This window comes from Mastacembelus armatus, chromosome 7, assembly GCF_900324485.2.
Source record: "Mastacembelus armatus chromosome 7, fMasArm1.2, whole genome shotgun sequence".
NCBI classification, from domain to species: domain Eukaryota; kingdom Metazoa; phylum Chordata; class Actinopteri; order Synbranchiformes; family Mastacembelidae; genus Mastacembelus; species Mastacembelus armatus.
The window spans coordinates 24,632,575-24,650,762 of record NC_046639.1 but is presented as its reverse complement, the minus strand read 5'-3'; the positions used below and the strand labels follow the sequence as shown (position 1 = coordinate 24,650,762).

The 18,188-nt window shown below is 43.3% G+C and overlaps 1 protein-coding gene across 1 annotated transcript in view; it reads right to left on the bottom strand.

The window, feature by feature from the left end:
- Window positions 1-740: 740 nt before the first annotated feature.
- celsr3 (cadherin, EGF LAG seven-pass G-type receptor 3) overlaps window positions 741-18,188 on the bottom strand; it is a 77,245-nt gene continuing 59,797 nt past the window's right edge. Inside the window, 17 exon segments of the mRNA XM_026332789.1 lie at window positions 741-829; window positions 1,194-2,256; window positions 2,655-2,849; window positions 4,461-4,634; window positions 4,887-4,978; window positions 5,557-5,654; window positions 6,739-6,858; window positions 7,016-7,142; window positions 8,044-8,123; window positions 8,552-8,664; window positions 9,655-9,829; window positions 11,830-12,036; window positions 13,081-13,207; window positions 13,385-13,552; window positions 14,255-14,474; window positions 14,518-14,706; window positions 17,152-17,350. Coding sequence (XP_026188574.1) covers window positions 802-829; window positions 1,194-2,256; window positions 2,655-2,849; window positions 4,461-4,634; window positions 4,887-4,978; window positions 5,557-5,654; window positions 6,739-6,858; window positions 7,016-7,142; window positions 8,044-8,123; window positions 8,552-8,664; window positions 9,655-9,829; window positions 11,830-12,036; window positions 13,081-13,207; window positions 13,385-13,552; window positions 14,255-14,474; window positions 14,518-14,706; window positions 17,152-17,350 — 3,375 coding nt within the window. The 3' untranslated portion in view covers window positions 741-801.

Genomic DNA, 18,188 nt, shown 5'->3' with positions numbered 1-18,188 from the left:
GCTTTAACATTTGAACCACCAATCTGAAGCTTCATACCGTTTTCACCATTTTAGCCTAAAGTCGGCATCATCCTGTTCCCTCAAATCTCTTCTGTTATAATAATCCCTTCGTCTATATACAATCGCTACTTTGATATTTTCTCTTCAACCACATCCCACCGTTTCAATAATCTCATCAGATGCTATTGCTGGACCCCTGTCACTATACACAAAGTTGATCGCTTCGAGGAAAAGTTTCTGTTAACTGTTTTCAGGGAGACGTTTGGGGATTTACTCTTTTTTTTTTCCTTTGTTGGAGAAATCTCTCCCTCAGCAACAAACAGGGCTGCACTCGCACCAACCTCACTCAGCCTCACATGGACACAATCAATTAAAAAAAACATCACAAGGTTTCTTCTTCATCTCCAATGAAAAAGATACAAAATGTATAAAAATGTTATTTACAGTCTTTTTCTTTTAGACGGATCATGTCTGGATGAGGATGACGATTCTGTTTGAAATCTAAGGAGTTTGGGTGTGTAACAGTTTTTTAGGTAGTAGAGGTGGTTGACTCATCGTCCAAAGAGCTTTCATAGATTATTGTAGCCGACAGGACTCGAAAGACTTAATTCATACCATATAACCCACCTGCAACATCCTCTTTTACCCTCAGAGGACACACTGTCCATCTTTCTCAGTTTGTTTCTAGTCCTCTGATGTCCCAGGGTGCCTCAGTGATTCAGGTCCATTCATTGACTTCTGCATTTATCCCTGGTGGTGCCACAAGTAGTCGCAACCCATGAAGGGATATGGAGACCGTCATCAAGACTGTCCTTCACTTCTGTTGGCTCTGTGGCAAATGGAAAGAAAATGAGGCATCAGTTAGTTTATATGTAAACTCCTGCACAGTGTAAATTCAGTTTCATGTCCTGATGTCAGTGGAAACACCAGAGCAGGAAGACAACAAAACACAGCAAGACAGCGAAGGACACAAGGGACAAGAAGATAGAGAAGCTGAAAAGTGGGGAGTGGGACAAGACAAACAAGAGAAGATGAAAAGAGTTGAATAGTGGACATGATCCCTGTGGAGCTGCAGACGAACAGAAGAGCAAAGTCCAAGATGACGAAGGGTTAAAGACACAGAAGATGATGAACCACTGAGGGGGACAGGAGGGAGTTGGTCCAAACAGAAGCTTTCACACAGAAAGACTTACTCAGAGTCGGGGGAGACTTCAGATATGCTGTGGGAGGTGGCAGACTGGGGCGGGGAGGGGGAGGGTCCATGAGCGGAGCCGTTAGGGTTAGAGGCAACAGACGGAGGAGTGAGGACGGAGGAATTGAAGGACGCCAGGATGGAGGAAAGAATATCCAGGTGTTCGCTGGATGGCTGTCGACCCATAGGGTTTGGATTTGATGCTGCGACCTGGGGGACAGTCTGACCTGGGTACCTACATGGAGGTGTGGAGTCCAGGTGCCCTCTGACATGAACTGAGGGAGGGAGCTGCTCTTGCTCCTCAGAGATCGGGGGCGGAGGGGAGGAGGAGGCAGGTTGGTCGGGGTGCGATGGCTGGCGGGGAGGCAGAGTGCGGAGCCACTCCCGACATGGCTGAGACTGAGACGCTCCCATAGCGTTGCTCTCGAGCTGCTCCCTCGATCTACTGCTCATCATCGCCCCCCCTAGGTGCTCCCGGGATGAGGCCTGCCGCCGAGTTAGTGTGTTTAGCTGCGACCTTGATCCGCTGAGGTATCCCTCCATTCCCAGCCCGACAGCTCCACCGATTCCACTCAAGTCCTCCCGTGAGGTGTGGACACTGCTTGTGTGGTGGTTGTCTAGTCTGTCCCTGGATCCTGTCAAGTTCTCCCTGGATGATGAGACTCGTTGATGCTCCAACCCCAGGCCCCCTAGCCCCGTGCCCTGCCCCAACCCCAGCTCTCGCCTTCTGGGCAAGAGATCCAGGTTGTCCCTGGAACCCCGCGAGTCCAGGCGGTCCCTTGATCCCCCTACCGTCTGTCTCCCTAGTGGATCCCTGGACAGCTGCCTCCGGGCAAGAGAGTCTAGGTGCTCTCTAGAGGAGTAGCGGGAAGCTGGCTGGGAGAGGGAGCCGGTACCTCCACTGGCACCAGCTGTGGCCGAGTACATGCGACCGTAGGAGGCTGCAGGAACACCACGGTGACCCAGAGTAGAGGTTCGGTACCAGTTGAGCTCACTGGGGACTCGACCCATGCTGGAGAGACCCTGTAATGCTGGAGGACAGCCGAGACGATTTTTCAGGATACCTAGAAGAAGAGCACAGGAGGTAAACAGGATGGTGAAGAAGAAGAAATTTCCAGGAGAGACGAGATTCTACGAGAGGAGACAGAACAGGAGGAATGAAGATGAGAGTACTAAAACAGGAAGTACAAGAAGGACGATGTTTCTAGATTTTATGAATCAAAAAACCATCTGAGAGATTTGGAAATCCTGTTGGAGACAAGTCGTACTTAACAAAAACACATATGATATACTGCCAAACCTGTTACATTTTATAACATGAACAAAATCTGATTACACAAGACATGAGCCCACTAAGATGTAAACGTAAGAATCATACTGTCTGTGACAGATATGTGTAGCAAAGTCAAAAAACACAATTCCATATCGGCACAAGTCCGTTCATTCTGGTGTTTTTCCTCACCCTTGCGGTGCCTGTGTGGCTGTGACAGACTATTCTCGTCCCCACTGGTCAGCGCCGCATCTGCCTGGTTGTTGTTAGCAGCATCCTTGCTGTAATCTGCCCCCAGGGGGCGCTCTGAGCCCCACTTTTGCAAAGTGTGTGTCTCACACTCCTCTAAAGCTGGCCAGTAGGACAGAAGGTCATTACCATCCAGGTCTGTCTCACACACACACACACACACACAACAAAAACTGTCTGATTACTCGTGGACTTTACATCAGCTTCAGGAGAAATCTGTTGTCACAAGAACCGAGAACTTTCACATCACGTTCTCATGTCAGGCAATGACTGCACTGACCAAGAACGTACGATGAAGCAAAGAGGCTCATTTAGAAGTTGTCAGAGAACAGGAAGTGACAAACACACTATTACAGCTGTCATCACTGAGAATAATTTCAAATTAAAGCCAATAATCACAGCTATGAAAAGCTGCTGATACGTTCTTACTGTTCAAAGTTTGTGGATAACTAAGTTATTAAGCTCAGTGGGGCTACAGCTTTTTACTCCTTCAGTTATAATTAACTTCTCTAAACAAAGATGGTGTCCTTATGTTGCTTTGGTCAGATCAGCACTGAGATACTCAATTCACAGTGCAAATCTTTCAAATTTGAGAAGGTGGAATCAGACGAATGACCTGATGAACATGATTATTGTCCATTAGAAAATATCTGAAGATGAATTTCTGTCTATCTAGAAATTACTGCATTATACCTTTAAGCTATAAAGTGCACGCTGTTGTTGCACTATTGATGTTCTAATTATTAGAGTTCACACTAGAACGTGCTTTAAAATGCTGCAACACTAGGACTGTTTTAAATCAAGACAATTTATTTGTCTGTCAGGCAGCAATTCATTGCAGCGAGTCTGCAAACAAACACAGACACACACAAAACAGCCCAAAATACAAACATTAGAAAGAGCTAAAATGCACAAGAACTAAATTAAAACCACACAAAGATCTGTGGCCAGTCCTTAGTTGGCCAACAAAGTCCAACACCACATGGAACCACAGGCACTTAGGTTAAAACAGAGCAGAAATCAAAATTACAAGTGTATTTATTAGTTTATACACAAGACAAACTGTTTATTGATACGTCTGATGTTTTCTGAAAGAAATTCAAACTTCCTTCTATGTTTTTTTTTTTTTTACATGTAGGTAAAACAGGCATCATTGTTCTTCTTCTGTTGTGTTCAGCTGCTGAGAGAACACTTACGAGCTCTAACACCAATGAACAGGACGTCGTTCTCCCACTGTGGCCTTTGAGCAACAAGCCCTCACTGCTCTGGCCCTTCACTTTTGACTGCACTGATGAATTGATTAGACTGTACTGCCCATATGGATCTTATCCTCCCCTCTTCAACTGACGTTCAGTCCACATTTCACTCTGATGCAGATGACTTATTTACCCTGAGAATTGATTACTTATATTGATTTATAGATTTGCACATCTGGCCTTTTCTTATGGTGAAAGCTCTCTGCATGCTTGACATTTATATTGCATTCTGAGGTGCATAAAAACATTAATTATGCATGGTATCTTACCAGTAGGAAAAGGGTATTGATTAATGGCTATGGGCGTTAGCATTTTCTCGTGTTGTATGCCTGTGTTATTGTGCTTGCATGTTTATATACAATTTAAATAAATTGTTCAGATCTGGCAGGGACATATCTGTGGGGACATTGCATGTTGACCCCATACTTGTGTAGGTGTCATCCCACTGAAGAAATGTCAGCTGACTCTGAACTTCAGCGAGGAATTTGTCTACCTTTCGCACTGTTGTGGCTGGGCTCGGTGAGCAGACGCTCGCTGTGATTGGAGCGTTTGAATCGTCGCTGGATTCGCCCACGGAGTCGGACGTTGTCTTCGCTCTCAGAGGAAGGGATGGAGAGACTGCGCTCCTCCTCCATGGAAAGATCTGAGTCTGAGTCTGAATCCTCACCTTGGAGGAAGGAGGAAGAAGCATGAGAGAGAGTGAAGGACAGAAAGCAGGAAATAAATGAGAGGAGGAATGGAGGGAAAAAACAGGACAAGGTTGATGGGTTGTTATCGTCCATTTTAGGTATCTGAGCTTAATCTTCAATGGCATTAACTGGAGAGAATGACAAAGTACTAAGAGGAAAAAAACAGATGTGTGTTTGTCTGTCTGCTTATGTCTGTTTACGCCAGTGTGTGTGTGTGTGTGTGTGTTTACCTCCATCTCTGTGGAACATGGCTACATCCAGGTCTGTTGCTCCAGTGTGGATAATGTTTTGTTCCAGAGTCTGACGAGCCAAAAGATTTTCTCTAATAGGAAAAGACCAGAGAGGTGGTTACACACACACACACACACACACGCACGCACGCACACACACACTTGTCCATGCAAACGCATTCTGTAGCAGTTAATGCACTCGCACACACTGCTACAGATTCACAATACAGACCATGCACACACACATAGAATATGCAGTGCACATACACAAACAATCACTGAGCCATAAAGACTCCAAAAAACGATCTCAGAGTATATTAGTGTTGCTCTACATACAGTACATCACATTATTTCCAATCTCCTTCATCTTTACCCCACTGACCCACAAAATAAACAACATGGTTTTTGTTATCAAGGAAACTTCCTCCCCGAAGCAATTTTAAATCAGTCACAGAGAATCACTGAAGCCTGACAAAACCCTATTTCAATTATGAGTTTGGATTTGCTTTTATTGCCATTCAGCATTGAGATCAATTATCCTTTTTGTACTGTCGGTATTAAAAGAGTCCCCTTTAAACTTCAGTAGAAGCTAGTCCAGTCTTAATCTACTCTGATGTTGTGATGTGTGTGTGGGAATCGTGTTTGTGTGAACGTTTGTGTGTTTGTGTACCTGGCAGAGCTGACAGAGGAGATGGTGGATGTTCCCAGGGTGATGCGGTGCAGCCCGCTCTGCTCCAGCAGAGATGCATTGTGATAAGGATTCTGAGCCTGAACAGACACATGCACAAAGATAATGTTACATCCAACACGACATTAAATGGCAGAAAACTAAATCAAAGTTAAAATATTTCAAAAACAATCCATTGGAAAGTAGGAAAAAGATAATGAAGGAATGCTGCAACTTAAGCAAAGGACAACTTTTTAGCATTTAGCATTGTAAATAACAGCCCATCATATTATTTTACTACAGTTTCTTAAGATTATAGTTGCTGAATGCTGATCGTTAAAAAAAAAAAAAAAAAATCCGGATGCTAGTGGAACACACCCTAACTTGGAAATCACGTCATACAGTCAGACAAAAGGATGGTAGCACAAAGGCCATCAGACATAAAAGGCATTTTGTGTGGCTAACAATAGTTTTAGTTTGCTCCCATCATTTTGCCCCAGTTGACTCAGTGATGGATCAGAAGAGCTGTGGAGGAAATTGGGGTTAAAAGGGGCATGAACTACATATAACACGCATCTCCACACGCACAACCAGGCCACACGTGAAGTTCACTGAATAAAAGAGGGGATACACTGAACAGTGAACATGCAAACACAGAAGTGTGTTTAAAAGAGAGGCTTAAAAAACAGGTTTAGCTTGTAGTGAGTGACAAACCAATAAACACACAAGAGAAGTGAATGAAAAGATGGCACTGCACAGTGCTTTTCTAGAAGTGGGCTAAAGAGCAAGCAGGGCTCCGCTGGTCAGTATATTGTTTTATCTGGGTCAGCAACAAGCCCTGAAGGCAGGAGAGTAGAGAAGGATGACAGACCAGACGAATGGATGGATAGAAGGAAGGAGGAACAGCAGCAGGAGGGTTTTTGTGCTGTCTAGCAATGAGCATTCAGAACATATATTACTGCTGCACTTTGGATTCATGCAGCTTAAACCTGTAGGTCATTAATGACAGTCTTATTCCATGTACAGCACATGATTCAAATCATTTTATGCTTGCTACCAGTGTTCTGTATATATGAATACATAGTGAGGTCAGTTCAGATCAAGATACAAAACGAGATCAAATCTGCAGGCTGTGTGTGTGTGTGTGTGTGTGTGTGTGTGTGTGTGTGTGTGTGTGGGACTCACTGTGTTCTGTGGCGGTCTTGGTGGGTCTTCACTAGGGTTCTTCTTTCCCAAACAGGCAACTCTCCAGGCCTCCTGAACCTCCGAGTTGAAGACAGTGAAGACCAACATCACCGACAGGCCCTGTACAGAAACAGAGAGAGTGAAGAATATAAAAATTAAAATAATTACTGTATATAACCGATACACATGGAGTAACACGAGCACGTAAAATGTTGTGGATTTGTACTTGAAGTAAGAATCCCTGACTACAGATGCGAAGCATACACCCTGTTCATACCTGCACTAGGCAGAGGACATCAAAGATGTAGTAGAAAGCTAGGATGCTGTTGTTCACAGCCAGCAGACCACACAGCCAGGCGGAGGTGGCAACCAGCAACAGCAGGAAGGCATTTCGGATAGTAGCACTGGAGAGACACAGACAGGGCAGATGGAGGAATATAAAGTTAGGCATGGATTCACCAGGATGCATCTCTGATGTCTCCAAAAGTCTCGGGTGGCTGTGTTGGAGGACTGCTCGTCTCAGAAAAGAAGTTTTTTGACTGGAAGTCAAAGCTATCAGGAAAAGGAGGCAGGAGACAAAACCATAAGATGAATATTGAGGCAGAAACATGGGGAGAAGGAAAAGAAAGCAGGGAAGCCGAGCTAAAATGATTTCCTTGTGTATGTCGATGTGACTGGATCAATAAATAGACCTGACAGAATCGCTGTCTATCATATTAACATTGACTGAACGAGGCAGGCAGAAAAGCAGATATTCTGTATTTCACCTGTTGTGACTGTCGGTTCACCAGTCACAAACCATTTATCAAGACATTTCCCCTGGTTTTGTCATGAGACAGTAAAGTTATCACTAAGATGTGATAAAATGTAGACAATAATTATAGAAAAAAGTTGTTTACAGTGTAGCAGATGTTTATAATATATAGAGCTTGTTGTTGTGGGAAGAATAGTCATAATTTATTTTTATTAAAACTGCCTGGGATTTCTATAATAAACACACACCTCTCATGGTAATACCACACAAACAACCATGATGACTCAATTTATTGAGAGTGAAATTAGCAAAGGGTTCCTTAAAGTCCGATAAAGTCTGATATTCTTAAGCAGAGATAGATGAAGTTATTAGGCTATTTTTACTCAGCACCTTCTGATGTGAGCTGATGTGCCAAAATTAATTTTTTCCCCTGAAAAAATGAGAAGGGCAGTGATAAAAGATTACAGGCTTATATAACATAATGAAAAATAGGCAACCAAGTGACTTGAAAGTGAGGAAAGTCATGTTAACCTTGGTGCGTGGTTACTCACATGACGGGGAGCTTCTTGGTCTCTTTCTGAGATGGGATGCAGGACATCTTGGCTACAATCATGAAAATCCCTCCATTTATCTGGATAGAAGAAGATCAATACCAATTAGCCAAGATAACATTTTTTGGTCTTTTAGCTAATCGAATACTGCTGTTCTGGATAAACACATGAAACAAAATCAGTGTGGATAAAACAGACATCTACAAGGGAAAAGGGGTAAAGCAATCAAGCCTCTATTATTTACTCCTTTGTTCTGTTTTGGTTCTTTTGCTTAAACAGTGTATGAAAATGGACGATCCATCCAGAGTGCTGCCACTCAGGGCTGATGATGTGGTTCCTTCACTGCTCACACTGCATGGAGTGGCACCTGCTCACGGTCCAGTCACTGAAAATCATTGGTCCACCCAACCTCTCTCTAGCACGTCACTGTTTAAGCTATATTGTTATTCATGTCTGTGCACAGAAAAAATCCATTTGAGAATATCAGGTCAGAAAGGAGGATAGCTACCAGAATCACGATGGCAATAGGACCAGCGAAGCTCCAGATGAGTTTGTCATAGATGGAGATCCAACAAAAGTCTGGGTTCCCATAACCCTCTGGGTCCAAGCCCACTGCCAGGCCTGCAATGCAGATAGAAGACAGATCAGACAAAAGACCTCCACTAAGATCTGAGCAGCACAGTATGTGACATTATCTGAAATACAGAGGCTCGAAAGGTCAGAGGCATTGATCTTTTTAATCATTAGTCAGTATTAGATAATAACTGGAAAAAACTGTCATTTGGGCAAAATAAGTTTCTGGAATCTGTTTTATCATAAAGTTGTTTTTTTATAGAATAATTTTTGTGCCCAGCTAGTTCTCCATGACCAGGGGAGACCCCCATGATGGTGCCAGACGTTGTTGCCAGGAGGACTGTGACGTGATCTGTGAAGTCTTCATCCATTGTTTGGAAAACACTGTCAAGGGTTTGACAGCCTCCGTAAAAAGTATTTTAAAGTTGGATTGGAAAAGTAAGAGAGACGGGGAAAGCATAAATAACGATGGGCAGACGCAAAATCAGTTTGCCTGTGTGTGTGTGTGTGTGTCTGTGTGTGTAGTGGAAACAGATCCACTCTTGAGGCAAGGAGAGGCAGCAATCAGTGTGTGTGTGTGTGTGTGCGTGTGTGTGAATGACAGTGACAGAAATACCAGCACATACTGGGGAGTTGACAGCATGTATGAGTCCAGGTGGAAACTGGAAGTGTGTATGTGTGTGCGTGTGTGTGTGTGTGTGTGTGTAAAAAAATGAGCAAGAGAAGAAGGCAGACAGATAGAACTGGTTTACAGTGTGTGTTGAGGAAAAGATTTCTTGTGTGCGTGTGTGTTTTGTTATCGCCACATTAAAATGTCAGTGAAATGTGTTTACTTCAAGTGTCACCGGGACACCTTATCTATACTATACACCCAGACTCTGTAATGTGTGTGTCTGTGCGTGTGTATGACAGAGTTGTCAGGAATGTGTAGTGTTTTGACTCTCTGTGTAGACATGGATGCAAAGACACGATAAATATCACAGAAATCGCATGTGCCTGCATGCCTGCGAATGTGTCGCATGCTGTGAAGCGTGTTACCTGTGATGATGGCGGGCACGCCCCAGCCAATGGCGTAGTAGAACCTCATGGCCCCGTAGTTGATGTTGCGTTGCTCAGTCTGCATGCGGTAGGTATGAAGGCCCTCCACGAACATCCAGGCAAACGTGGACATGAAAAAGTAATGCAGCAGGATGGCGACAACCGTACACAGAAACTGCAGGGAGACAGAAGGAAAGGAAGTGATTTCAGGAGGGAAGGAGCAGAAAAAAAAATACAGATGGACAGGGAGGAATAAAAATGGACGAGAGACAGGGATGAAGGAAGACTGGTGAAGGACAACAGAAGGCGGCAGCAGGAAAGCATTAGAAAGATGGAAAAATGTGACAAAAAAGGTGTGAGATAAAAAATATAATCCTCTGCATTGATTTTGTGACAGTTGCAGAGCAGACGTCTCAGCAGGCAACCAAAACGTCCTTATAACAGCACAGCAAGTGTCAGCAATGATGCAGCATGCTTTAATTACTAACGCCACTATTGTGAGTGTCACAGCATATCTTCAGGAAATACACAAAATAACTGATATGAATGTTGTTAATGTGCTGAATTATAGTAATAATACCCAAGAGTGCCTTCTTAACTCCAACACCCCTGGGTACAATGGTGAGAACCACCGGTAATATGATTTTCATAGCTGTTAAAGTGTGTAAGAGTCTGGAAGCCTTCATGTGAGTAAAGCAGCAAGAAAAAGAGATAACGCTAACATGTTTCCTCGTTTTTACTATAATTGCCTTGATTCATTCATTTACATCTTATAGTTCAAGGTTTCACCAGCTTTTAAGGTAACGAAGCAGCGTTTCTGTATTAGTAGTACATGTTGAACTACAATACACACCAGATGTTGGAGAGAAATCTGTGACGCTGAAATTTATAGCTGAATTATTTCTTTTAATTATTTGAAACATGAAACAGTACTGATGCAGATCAACAGCTTGTTTTATTGCCAGAACTGTGAGGATGTCAGCAGACCTAAGAGATGGTGTAATCACATACCATCAGGAATGAATCCCAGTATGTCAGGGCCAAAGATAAACTTCCAAATCCCTTTGCTAAAGGTCCTCATGGCTGGTGCAGAACATCACCATTTGTTTTCTGAGAAATCACCTCAGGCTGAATTCAAGCATGTCTGGAGTGGTTTATTTCAACTGTGGAGCCGGTGGTCTGTTTTGTTTGTATGGCCATATGAGAACAACACCATTCAAACTCAAGTGTGGCTGAATTACAGCATCTACACTTCTGAAAGCATGAGCCGCCATCAAGCGAGCCAAGAAGAATCTTAACCAATCAAAGGAAACAAATTGAAAAAACACAGTTATTGCTTTAAAAAAGAAGGTTGTTGGCCAGTGTTGTTCTGAAAACCCAGTGTAACAAAATGAATGATGGAAAAGTTAATTATAGAAAATGCATTAAATTAAACGTTTCCATGTCTACACCTTTAAGTTAGGAGAAGCAGACATGTATGTCCCGGATTATAATGCTAAAAGAAACTCACTGCAAGATCCACATGACACAGGCTGAGATCACACAGAAATAGCAGCCGCTTGGCAGTAAAACAGTCGGACGATATTTTTCACACTCCCATACACAAGAATACAAACATTACTGAATTGTCACATACAAAAAGAGAGAAACACCAAAATATGCACAAGCATGTGAAAACAAGTGTACACCGTTGCATGGACCGCTGCTAGCACGGACATGCTCTCCCAAGCATGTTGTGCATGAATTACAGAACATGCTGTTCAGCTAAACGTAACCAGTCCCACTGTAAGGTGGGGGGATACAGCTTAATTCATCAGATTTCCTACTGAGTGAGCACATAAACAAAAGAAAAGGGCAGAAACCTTAATAAGTAAGTATTGAGAACCACACACAGAAAGAGGACATTTTATGTCTGCTTTGGAAATGTATTTCCATTAGAGCTGCCCCAGTGAAGGAAGCTGTACTCTATTCTACAGTACAGGTTAAAGGCAAGGCACTTTTCCACTACCATTCTGAATTTCGAGGTCACTACATGTCTGTATCTACAAAAAAAGGTTATAAATGAGACAACCAGCGAAAATCAAAACAGAAGAGACATGGAAGATAAAGGCAAAGCAGCTTAATGGATAACAGAACAAACAAATGCGAGCACACAGCCCCGCCGCCAGCACCTACCTGCTGCTCGGTCTGATTGACCCCCAACAGAAATACCAACTCCGACAAAAACATGGCCGCCGCTGTGTTTGAATGGATACTCCTGGTGTTGGACTTGAGGCCTCGGAGGCAGGAGAGCACCAGGACGGTGAGGAGGAGCGCCAGCATGGAGATGCACAGAGAAGAGTACGTGACCAAAGCCAACATCTCCAGATCTCCCTCCAACTGCTGCTTAAGCACAGATGCAAGAAGGGGAAACAGTGAACAAAAAGGAGGCTGTTAGAGAGATGGTGTTACTGGAAAATGTGAGGAAAAAGGAAAAAATAGAAAGCCAAGACAAAACCAATGCAAAGGTGAGGAAGAAGAAATATGGGAAAAATGAAAAACCAAAGGGACTGTGAAATGCTGCTACTTCAGCCTGCACCACTGCCTGCCCTCTTCTCTCTGGCTCCACTGAGTGCAAACTAACAATATCTATATCGCCATGTTAAATTATTCGAAAAGCAAGTGAATGAGCTGAAGAGACACAAGCTGCACCAGTCAGCAACACCTACACATCCTGAAATGTAATGTCATTGAACTGCACACAATCCTGGCCGGTTTGTGATGCTAAGTACAATACAAGTGGAAAAAAAAAAAAAAAGCAGGAGTTCACTGTATTTAGACAAAATAAATGACACTTTATTTTAAAGAGAAATAAAAGCAGAGAAAAAAAATGAAGGACCATCTAGAGGAATCAAGCAACAGACCAAGCAAAGCAGCAGACCTCGCTAATCCCTCAGGAGAAACCAGAGCATTGAAAGCATGAAATCGATTCATCGCTACCTATGCAGGCACAGAAAGCATTTGCTGCAGTAAACATAGAAGTTTATCTAAGCAAAGTGGGATACAGTCTACAATCTACAGTCCCTGAAATGCATGGAACATATTGTTGAAGTGCTTAATTCAATGTAAAACACGTACATTTGGAGAAATGTACAACCCGTTTCTAAATTCACAAGATTCCTCTCTTTCTGTCTGACAAACATCAGGTTCTGATATGTGATCACTTAGTATGCTGGGGTGGAATGGCCAGGGGTTTGCATTAAACCAGGAAAATCTTCTACAGCTGTAACAAGGCTGGCTTTGGCCTTCAGGATGTCAGTCAGGATTTAATTCTTTAGGATTTCAAACTTTTACACAGACTAAATCCAGCAATTACCAGCTACGATATTCCACTGTAAAGAAGAAGAAAATCTGACACACTGGCACACATGATGACAGATCACGAACCTCTCTCTGTGAACTGTCCATCAGCACGCCAAACGTGCCCAGTCTGTGGCACTGACAGCGGACATGAGAGGTGTTCCTGTACACCACCGTACAGTCCCTCACCGTCCAACAACCTCCTATCTCATACCTGCCGACAGACGGAAAGAAAGAGGGTTAAGAGGAAAAAACAAAAAAAAAGCGTCATCATAATGATGAGTAACAGTATCAATAATATCACTACAAGCATCACTACATAAGTAACGATGCTGCCCTAATATACACTGTGTGTGTGTGTGTGTGTAGCAGTGTTTTATTGTGTACTCACGGACTGCTGTGGTTCCACTGCACACACAGCGGCTTACTGCGATTGGCCGTCTCCAGCAGCTTGAACTCAAGCAGGATGGGCTGGTCCAAGTGTCCACCCACAAAAGTCTGGTTGTTGTAGACAGAGAGCGTGACCACTGGGGAGTTCATTACCGGGTGTCGGGGAAGCCTGGACGACAGGCAGAGCAGAGTTCTCATACATTTACTAGATCAGACAGAAAGTAGAGTCTGACATCGTGGATAGGTTGGCAAAAAAAAAGACAAAGGCAAGGGGAGCAGAGAGGACTGACATCGGGAGACTTGATCAGACATTAATAACTGTTTTTTTAAAAAAAAATTAATTAAACCTGGAGGTGAGGTGAGGAAGGATGGAGAGAGGGGTGAGAGGAGAGGAGGGGAGAAAAACAGGCAAGAGAAAAAAAAAAAGAGATGTCAAATAAAATGATATTTAAATTAGTACTGAAGCAATTACCCTGTTAACCTACTAGCTGACTGACAGTTAATTGACTTAAATGCTCATGAATTAATCAGCTTTTGACCAATGAGGGTGGCATCTTGGACTTCTGAAAATTGTGATGAGCAGATTTTGTTTATTTTTTCACCTTTTATAGACTGACCTGTAAAATGAAATTTATAATGATTTTTGATTTGTGATCAAATCTTTTGAAGATGTTGGTTCCATTTAAAGATAAAGACAGAATTGATGTTTTTCTGCTGTCGTTAAACTCCAAAGCAATTTTGGCTGACTCTTGCTACTGGAAAAAAATATCGAGTAATCCAGTTTTCTATATCCGGCCTCCCTCCTACCCTAGAGGGTTGTGAGGAGCGCTCCAATCAGACTTTTATTGTTGTGAGTGCGGCTGATTCCCACCTCACTCCTCGTCGGTCTGTGTGGTATTTGGGGGGCAGGGCTGCGCCCAGACTTCGATAGATCAGCAGGATGACGATGGTGATGGGCGGCTCAGATACTGAAACGGTGCGTCTGGCCGCAGTGTATTCTCCCGTCTGATTGGCTGAGATACTAACAGGGGCTGGAGCGGTGTTCAGAGGAGCTAAGGCAGAAATGAAGAAGTGTGAGTTTCAGTCACTTACTCTCTCTAAAGCCTTTAATCCTATTTGTGCCTATGGTCTTACCCTCTTTCTCTGTCCGCTCCTTCTCCTTCCAGCTGTGTTGCTGCTGTCGTTGTGGCACCAGGGCAGCAGGGGGCAATATCACATGGGTGTAAGGATCCCACAACACTTGACCACGAAACAGGGTGGCGTGGTAACGTGGGAAACGCCGCCGCACATGGGTGTGGTTCTCCACACGGTCTAGGTTCATGACTGAAGAAACACACATGATCACACATATTGTTTATGGCTACAATACAGATATTACAGGCGTCTGTTAATGTGAATTATACTAAACCATACATCCATCATCTAGACCCCCTTAGTCCTAACCAGGGTCCCAGGGACCTGCTGGAGCCTATCCCAGCTCTCTCTGGGTGAAAGGCAGGGGTCCACCCTGGACAGGTCCCCAGTCCATCACAGGGCCACATAGAGACAAACAACCTCACACACTCACACTCACTCCTATGGGCAATTTAGAGTCACCAATCAACCTGACATACATGTTTTTGGACTGTGGGAGGAAACCAGAGTACCTGGAGAAAACCCACACAAGCACAGGGAGAACATGCAGACTCCACACAGAAAGGCCCCTGATGGGTTTCAAACCAGGAACCTTCTTGCTGTGAGGCAACAGTGCTAACCACTAAACTACCGTGCTGCCCTTGTACTAAAACATTGAAACAATATTTAACAAACAGCTGATACTTGAACTAATTACCACACAGGACAATTGTTGAAACAAGTCCTCATAGCACAAAGTAAACTGCTGTGCAGAGACCATCATAGACCACCACAGACCACCATAGACCACCACAGACCACCACAGACCACCACAGACCACCATAGACCACCACTGTCTTTTTGTATCATATTAATATCTCAAGATTAATGTGATAATGATTCATTGTGGCTAAACCTGAAGCTATGACAGTATATCTGAAATCTTCCTGAAATCACCAACTGATGAAAAGCTACACCAGGTAAAAAGCCTTTTAGCCTTCAGCTCAACATCAATTTCACCCTTTTACTCCAATTCAGATTGTTAAGTGGAGGTAGTGCTGCTTTACATCTTTTTACTTAACATACAATTTAAGGGGCTGATGAAATTGTGGTTTCAATTACATGATAATAGCATAATAACAACAACATAAACCTGATACAAAATCCATAAACACACACACACACACACAGGAACTGAGGCAAACAAACACGGTGGTGACAGTCAAGTGCTCAATAATGAGTGAACACTTGACCCAACAAACAGAATTAGATCACTCAATACAGAGAGAGAAGAGAAATCACTCAATATAACAGAAGTGTATAATGTCTGTGTGTATACAGTGTGTGTGTGTGTGTGTTTGTGTGTGTGTGTGTGTGTGTAACTGTGTGGAGAAAGAGCATTTGTTTTTCTGACCGTCAAAGTGAAAGAAGATTTTTAACGGAAAAGCAAATGTTTTTTTTGTAAAATCTATTTAAAAATGTCGCCCTAATGCCTGACAACATAAAAAATGAGATCATATTCTGAAACAGATGGGTGAGTGTCAGGTCCATCCCGATCCCTTCCCATATTATTCATCTTATCCCATTTGACAACTGTCTGTGTTTGTGTGTGTAGGAGTAGGACAATTTAGCATTGGCTGAGTCTCTTATTCCTTCTGCTTCCATTGCTGGTGAGTCTATGCTCTCCATCTGGGAATCCGCATCAGGCTGCCCGTTTAAGGTTGTTCAATGGTATTTTGGGTTCATTCCAAAGAGGAAGCAAATACAGTTAAGAGAGAAAAATAAAACCAGCCAGTGCATTTTGGCCAAGACAGGCAGGCCTGTTTCATTTTCTCCAGGTCTGACATTAGTTGTGCAACCATGATACATTGGAAGAAGCTGGTAGGGCAAGATTGAATGTTTGGCAACTTTGATGTCTTTGATGGGTTTTAGGTGTATTGGGATTTTAAATGGATTCTGTGGATCTGTGTGCACAGCTACGCACATTACGGGAGAGTGAAATTCACTGTCTGGCTTCATCCTTGCCACCTTAGCAGAGCTGCTGCTGTTGCTATTTCGACACCTCTTGTTGTTGTGTGTGGTACAGATTGATAAGATTTTCAATGCTGCTAAAATGACAGAAAAATGTGGAAAAAAGCGAAACATTCAAGTGGCCGGATTCTAAATGACTAAATGACCCAGGACACACGGCCAAGCTTTTGATTTTCATTAACACCAAATGCTAAAAATAAAAATTAATTCACATTTTTATGAGTTTTACAGATCTAGCTGGTCACTAACGTCTCACCTCTCTGTCTACTCTTGTAATTGTGTCTGTGTGTGTGAGGCCATATGTGTGTAGTTGGCATCTGGAAATCTTATAGATATGTTGGCCAGCGCCTTAGTGCTTCAGGGTTTTAGTGCGTGTACTGGAAGCATTAGCTGCTGTGTGTGTGTGTGTGTGGGAGTGTGAAATTCATCTGTGTTGCTGCCAGCACGCTGGCTGTGCCATCATCATTTACGCTTCTCGCTGTTCATATCCCACGTTACAATGAGTCATTCTTGCTGATTTCACAGCAGTCATTTGCAGTATTATGAGAAATTCATCTGTAAAGATTAAGATTTTATTACTGTCTTATTCTCCGTTATTGGGTATGACTAATGATCTGGACTCACCTATGTTGGGAGCGACCAGCGCCACAGGGTTCAGGTACGTGAGCTTCATGTTCTGGGCTAGATTTTGGGCGTACTGTTCCAGCAGCTCTATCAGCTCGGCCGGACCACCACCCGGGATGTGGTTCTGACTCTGAGAGAGAGCACGCCAAAGCCCAGAGGTGCCAGGACCCAACAGCATGCTACACCCTCGCAGAATGTTCTGGGCAACACAGAGAGAGGAACCATTAGTAAAGACAGGAATGGGAAGAAAATAAATACACTGAGGCAGCAGAAATCTGCTTTCTTGTAATATAGTCTGCCACTACCGCTACCATGTTTACAGTATAATCTAATTAAAAATATTATAACATTAAATCAATCTATTTTAGGCGTAGAACACAGTTGACGTCACCTTTAGTTTGGCCTTGTTTTCTAACTGTGTGAAATCCTACAGTATAACAGGGTGTAGACAGCAGCTATGTCTTTAAAACGACATCTTCAATGCTTAAATTCTCTAAATGTGTTTTTGCTACAGGATGATTTGCAGCTTTCTTCTGCATATTTGGAGGTTAAATGTACATCATGTAGACAACACAAAACATAGATGTAGATAAACACAAACTGTGTGACCGGTTGAACACAACAACCCACAGATGAGAGACCAAAGTGGTTATGATGAAGAAGGATGGAGGAACATATTGGAAGGAACAGGACCAGTGATGTGGTTGTGACTGTTGCTCAGGGCTCACCAAACGGCCAGAGTCTGCTTTTCCAGACATAATAAAGCATCACAGCCACACAAAGTCAACGAAAGCAAAAAAACATCCAGGGACTGAAAAGTGGGGAAAAGGGAATAAGCCAGTTGATAGAGAGCCTGGCCTGGGGCTCACCACAGAACAATCCTGATGTGCTGGAGCCTTGAAAGATATTCTGAGTGCAGACAGCAAAGCGTCATTGAGTAGTTTAGGGAGAGAGGCAGAACTTCAGGTTGAGAGGGGAAATCTGAAGTGGTCTTCTTTCTAAAGCCATTTTGCTGGGGGCTTTGGTCAGGACTACAA